At 34.2% G+C, this 6,981-nt stretch overlaps 1 protein-coding gene across 1 annotated transcript; it reads right to left on the bottom strand.

The window, feature by feature from the left end:
• Positions 1-3,183: 3,183 nt before the first annotated feature.
• Positions 3,184-5,227, bottom strand: LOC109220462. The gene is made up of 3 exons (XM_019384930.1): positions 4,560-5,227; positions 3,716-4,460; positions 3,184-3,444 (listed from the first exon to the last, which is right to left on the bottom strand). The coding sequence occupies exons 1-3, from the start codon at positions 5,225-5,227 to the stop codon at positions 3,184-3,186; spliced, it is 1,674 nt and encodes a 557-aa protein (XP_019240475.1).
• Between the last annotated feature and the right edge of the window lie 1,754 nt (positions 5,228-6,981).

Below are 6,981 nucleotides of genomic sequence, written 5' to 3'. Positions count from 1 at the left end.
CCAGAGATCTACGCACACTTTTTTTAGAAATTCTGGACTTTAAAGATAAAACTATATATGTGTATGATTCAATGGGCAGTGTAACATATGATCGTGCGGTTGAACATGTCAGAACTTATGCCCGGTTGATTCCACACTGTCTCAAATTCTTGGAATTTGGGTCACACAATAAATTTTATGGGAAAAGGCCTGTGGAAAAATTTGTAATTAAGTGAATGGAGACACCGCTGCAGGATAACAAGTACATGTTTCGTATATGTTTTACCATGCATCTTATGTTTATTATTTTTTGCCCTTGTGTTAACTATTCTTCAATTTCTTTTTCATGTTCTTTTTGTAGTGTTGATTGTGGTGTATTTGCTCTTAAGTTCATGGATATGCGGTTGAATAAAGAAGATGTCTTCAATTTTAATCAAAGTGAGTCATTGACATTCAGGAGAGAATTGGCTGCCAATCTTTGGGCTCATGGAAAGTGGAAACAAGATAGCGGCTATGATACTCCAGAAGAACAACAAGGACATGATTATGGAGATTTTGAAGAGACTGTGTGAATTTTTTGATTAGAGGATTGGTTGGACAAAATTTGGATTTTGTGAATATATATTAATTATTTTTTTAGTTCACTTTTGTTCAGACAAATATGTTTGTATCTATTATCATGAATTTTAAGTACATTTTTGTTTAAAACTTAAGCATGAAGTAAATGACTTCTGCTTTTTAAGCTGGAGTTTTGGGTAAAAGTCATAACAAAAGTGTCGATTGTAGGACAAAAATTTCAGCTTATCAAGTGCTGAAGTTTTTAGAAATACACTAAAAAATTTCAGCAGTTTGTGCTGAAGTTTTTTGAAAAAGATCTACGAAAAAAACTATTGAATCCAGGACAAAATCTTTAGCTTATCAAGTGATGAAGATTTTAGAAATACACTAAAAAACTTTAGTACATTGGGCTGAAATTTTTTTGAAAAACCTTTACGACAAAAACTATTGAATCCAACACAAAAACTTCAGCTTATCAAGTGCTGAAGTTTTTAGAAATACACTAAAAAACTTCAGCACATTAGGCTGATGTTTTTTTGACAAAGCTTTACGACCAAAACTATTGAATCCAACACAAAAACTTCAGCTTATCAAGTGCTGAAGTTTTTAGAAATACACTAAAAAACTTCAGCACATTGGGCTGAAGTTTTTGAAAAAGCTTTACGACATAACTATTGAATCCACGACGAAAAACTTCAGCTTATGAGGTGCTGAAGTGTTTATAAATGAACTAAATAACTTCAGCACATTGGGCTGAAGTTTTTAAAAAAGCTTATGACAAAAACTTCAGCATGTTTTGGTATTTTTTTAACTTGATACTTATCTTTTTTGCATTTACTAGCTACTTTTTGTCTTTTGTCACCTACTTCATCTTTCACTTAAATTTGTTTGACCATATAGTAAATGATCCAAAAAGTTACTTTTCAGGCTGAAGTTATTTTTTTACTATATAAAAACTGTGGTCTTATTAGGGTTGAAGTTACATTTCTTTTTGCATTTACCACATACTTATTTTACCACCTACTTATCTTGTTTCATTCAATTTCTCTGAACGTAAAACAGTAAAAATACCTGAAAAGTTACTTTTACATTTATAGATATTAAATTGATTAGGTGAACTCTTTGTCTATATTAACAATCTCTTCACTTGAAAATTTCATAGTCATTCATAGACTTCCATCATATTTCTTTAAATTTATATTCATCCTTAGAATTTTAGCTTTTGTTAAAGAAAGAATGCCTGGTGCAAGCGGAAGTAGGAAGCCTAATATGGATGAAATTATGCAGAAGTGGGAGACTATGAAGTGTGAGTGGTACAATAACAAATCGATGTCTAATCTTGTGCTTTTGTGGGATCAAATAAAGGCTGATTGGGAGAGAATCAGACCACAATTTTTTGCCAATGAATCATTCTAGAACAGGCTTAACCTGGAACGTAGTTGTGGAGGTTATTCAACCTCGTTTGACAAGGTTGTGCAGCAGTTAGATAGTTTTAAGTTTCCCATCGGGGACGACTATTCCAAGCTGCAAAACAACCTGAAGACTCTTCTTTCTCTTATGGACAGAGTAATCGTTGAACAAAGTCAGCTGTGTGATGAATTCAACAAGTTGAAGAATGATCTCGTTGAACTCTGTGGTCTTTTGCCTGAGTACCCTATAGTTATCTCCGATACTGATGATGATGAGATATTTAGAGAAATTGAGGAGTACTGTGATGATGATGATGATGCATAGCGTTTGTAATCCTTTTTTTATGTTTTACTGCTGTGCTTTTTTGTTTACTTTAGCATATTCATTAGAGAATATGTTGAAGTTATTAGGTTCATTTTGTATAACTTCAGCCCAGAGACGCTGAAGTTTTTGTTTGTACTTTGTGTATTGTCCTCATCTCTTTCTGTATCAATGTAATTCTCATCCTCTTTCTTCTTAGCTTTCTGTTGCATTATCGTTGTTATTGTTGGTATTTGCTTTTTACTTCTAGTCAGTTCTGAGTTAATACAATTAGTTGGTTTTTATGTTTAGTTTTTGTAATCATTTTTATATTGTTTACTTCAGCATATTCATTAGTCAATATGCTAAAGTTATTAAGTTAAATTTCTATAAATTCAGCCTAGAGATGCTGAAGCTTTTGTTTGTACATGCGTTTCTTTTGTGTGCTGTACGCGTATGTGTGTGTGTGTATGTGTGTGTGTGTGTTTGTTAAGGATATGTACTTCACGTACTGTAACCTGAAGTTTTTTCTCGCTGAAGTCATTGCGTACTTTTTTAAAATGCAACCAAACCTGTAAGCTTGCGCAACAAAAATGAATGATTTGTACTTTAGCAGTATATAAAATAGTCCAAGAGCTTCTTTTTCTTAATTCCTATGAAAATAATCACATTTCAGATATGTCATACAATAATGAAAGTCTAAATTCAGACCAAGGATTATTGAAGGTTGGAGTATTTTTTAGTGTATTTCTTGGAATATGGATGAGGTGCTGGAGAAGACAAGCAAGTTGTTCTGTTATGCCCAACTTGTTTACAACGACTCCATTTGGTAGACTTCAATGGTACTGATTCAGTCGCAGGGATATGCCTCTTCTTTTGTCTTCTTCCTTGTAAAATCTCTACATCAGGAGGTTTTGTGATCTCAGATTGTACATTTTATGGTATATCCCATGATTTTTTATCTCCCACGGTATTCACATGTCCTTCATATGTTTTCAACCATGTTTCCTTTGAATACCAATTTGAGCAGTAATCAGATTTCCACAAATATCTCTTATTAATAGCAGCAATTGCATGTGGACAGGGCAATTCATCAAGTTGGAATTCCAGGTAGTCACAAGTTCTCTTTTTTAAGTCCACAATGAATTCGATTCCTTCACTATTTATTCTAAACAACATTGAATCAAGGTTGAACACCTACCAAGGAATAAAAAATTAAGAAAAAGTATGAAGTTTTTTCAATGTAAGCAGTAAATCACCGCAACAGACATAAAAAGCCGAAATTAATAAATATACTCACAACATTTGCAAGCCAAGTCCATCTCTTAGTCATCTCTCTTCNATAAAAAATTAAGACAAGCTATATTAGTGTATTTTTGCTTCAAAAAGAAAAAGTATGAAATTTTTAAATGTAAGCAGTAAATCAGTGCAACAGATATAAAAAGCTGAAGTTAATAAATATACTCACAAGCATTTTGCAAGCCAAGTCCATCTTCTTAGTCATCTCTTCTTCTGCCCATATTGATACTTTGTGAAAAGTTTCATTTGCCTTTTTTCTCCGTTCATAAAACCACTCTCCCAACTTTTCTTGGATGAAATCTAACATTCTTAAAATAGGCATTTCTCTCCCTTTTAGTAAAACGGAATTCATTGATTCTACCATGTTTGTTGTTAGCATATCATAACGTCGCTGTGGGAACCACGATCGAGCCCATCTCTCTGGAGGCTCTTCCATTATGTAATTGTATGTTTTCTTGTCAGCACTTTTGAGTTGGGACATTAACTGATTAAAATCTTCACGTTTGTATGACCTTGCAGCACTTTGAAAAAGATTTATTACCGTTGCTTTTGCATGTCTTTGCTTTAAATTTTTCTCAAAGTGATAGAGGCAGATACCATGGTGAGCTTCAGGAAAAACTTTTCTAATCCCATTTGCGATCGATTGGTTTCTATCTGACAAGAAAGCCAGTTCACGACGGACTTGAATTGCTTTCCTCATTTCCCCGAAGAACCAAATGTATGCCTCATTGTTTTCTGAATCTGCTACACCAAAACATAGAGGAAAGATTTGATTGTTTGCATCCTTTGATACAGCAACAAATAGAACACCATGATATTTTGACTTTAAAAACGTTGCATCTACTACAATAACGGGTCTACAGTGGTACCAACCAGCTACTGATGCCGCAGGAGCAAAGAACATATAAGCAAATCTGTTCAGTGAAACACAAAAAAACAAATCATAAGGTGTGAAGTTTTTCAAATAGGAACATTTGAAACTTCAGGCTGATGGTTAGTATTGTTTTGCTTACCTACTCTGCCCATCTCTTTTTATGCTTGTGTACGTTCCTGGGTTTTTGCGCACCATCATGTGCAGGTATGAAGGAAGAATCTGGTAGTTCTCTTCAGGTGTTCCCCTTATGCAAGCAACAACTTTTTGAATAGCGCGCCATGCCTTGTGATAACCAATGTCAATCCCAAATTTCTTTTTCATTTCGTTTTCTACGACGGCTGGCGTAAGCTCTATCTTTTTGTCTCGAACATGTTCTATAATTTGTTCACTTATAAAATTTGATGTAGCATGCTTTTGATCTGGTTTTCTTGCATCAACCGAGCATTCATGGTTGTTATGATATTTTAACACCCTGAATAGTGTGGAATTTTTTATTCTGGTAGCACGTACATTCCAACCACATTTGTCCACAATGCATTTCAGCTCGTATCTCGTTGAACATGATCTAACAACAGTGAATTCAACTTTCTGGTTTATCTCCAAGCTACAGAAAAATTTAGTCATGTTTTGTTTGTTCTCAAAAATTGATCGGACTCTTACTTCCTCAGGCAACGCATCGTGCCTAAGTATTTTACATGGTGGAGATTCTTTCAGCTTTCTCCTCGCTCTTTTTCTTGATTTCTGAGAAGCACTAGAAGTTTCAGCAATTTCTTCAATTCTATATGATGTTATCAGTATAAGCTCCATGTTTACTTCATCTTCGTTGTTTCTTATCATTGAAGAAGGTAACAAAAAACTTTGTTGGATTGTGTGTTGGTTGTCAATTTGCATTATTAGCTGTCCTTCTTCTTCTTGGTCGTCGACAAACTAGTATGAATTTATTGGAGGAGCGGGTAATTATTGCAGCATTATATATTCTTAAGCAGCTGTAATGTTAGAAGGTTGTTGCTCGTTGTCTACTTCCATTATTGGCTATCCCACTTTATGTTGATAATCAGTAAAATGTTCTGAATCTATCGCATATGCAAGAGATTGTTTGAATGCTGCAGATTCGGAAGGTTGTATTTTTTCGATGACGAAATGGCAATTCTTGTAGGCTGAATCAGTTGTAAGCAAATGTATACAGGTACTGAGTTCTTCATCTGAAGTTACAAGTATTCCTTTGCTTGTATTTAGTTTCATATCAAACCATACTTTTAGTGAATATCTGGTTGAATCAATATTTGCAACTTCACTAATTTTCTTCAGGAAAGTATTGAATGATATTTTCTTATTAAGTAGAACAAGTTTTGTATCATGATCCAAGTATTTGAAATCAGTAGTCCACCTCCCATTGAAAGTTATAACAACGCAAATCGAACTCATCCTGCAGATTCATGTTTAGTGGCAACAGTATTAGCAAAAAGAACAGAAGAATTTAATTATGAAGCTGAAGTTGAGCAGATATAATAGAACATTTCAGCTTGTTGATAGTGAAGTTTTCAGAAAAAAGCTGATGAAGAAGGTGATTAAACCAGGACAAGACTTAAGCATAAACTAAATTTAACTTCAGCATGCAGGAGAAAATTACATAGTGCAGCAGGAAAACTTTTAGGTTGTTTGTCCTGAAGTTTTTACAAATGAACTAAATCACTTCAGCATCTTCTGCTGAAGCTTTTTGAAAAATCTATATGACAAAATTAATCAATCCAAGACAAAAAACTTCAGCTTATTAGGTGCTGAAGTTTTTAGAAATGAACTAACTAACTTTAGCACAATGGGCTGAAGTTTTTGAAAAATCTGTATTACAAAATTAATGAATCGAGGACAAAAACTTCAGCTTAGTAAGTGCTGAAGTTTTTAGAAATGAACTAAGTAACTTCAGCACAATGGGTTGAAGTTGTTTGAAAAATCTGTACGACAAAATTAATTAATCCAGGACAAAAATTTCAGCTTGTTAGGTGCTGAAGTTTTCAGAAATGAACATAAAACTTCAGCACATTGGGCTGAAGTTTTAGCAAATGAACTAAATAAACTTCAGTATGTTTGAAGTTTTTAGAGTGCATTAATTGTATAGCATAGAAACACAACTAAAGTGGTAATTATTTTTCTTTTGGGTATGTGTTAGACGTTTAATATTCCTATGTGACGACCCGACCCGACGTCTCATGAGTTACCGCTCCGTTTCTCCCATTTTATGCTTCTTCATGTTTCGTTATCGTATTTGGTGTGTTAGAGTTGATTTGGATTGGTTTTGATAAGAAATGAGACACTTAGTCTCTTTAAGGAAGGCTTAAGTTGGAAAAGGTCAACCGGACGTTGACTTATGAGTTAGAGGGCTCGGAGGTAATTTTCGGTGATTCGGTTAGCTTCGGGAGGTGATTTGTGACTTAGGAGTGTGATCGGAATTGATTTTGGACGTCCGGTGTAGAATTAGGCTTGAATTGGCGAAGTTAGTATTTTGGCGAATTCCGGTTGATAGGTGAGATTTTGATCCGAGGGTCGGAATGGAATTTCGAGAG

Source organism: Nicotiana attenuata, unplaced genomic scaffold, assembly GCF_001879085.1.
Source record: "Nicotiana attenuata strain UT unplaced genomic scaffold, NIATTr2, whole genome shotgun sequence".
Lineage (NCBI taxonomy): Eukaryota > Viridiplantae > Streptophyta > Magnoliopsida > Solanales > Solanaceae > Nicotiana > Nicotiana attenuata.
The sequence above is the reverse complement of the archived record's forward strand: the minus strand, read 5'-3'. Positions and strand labels throughout refer to the sequence as shown.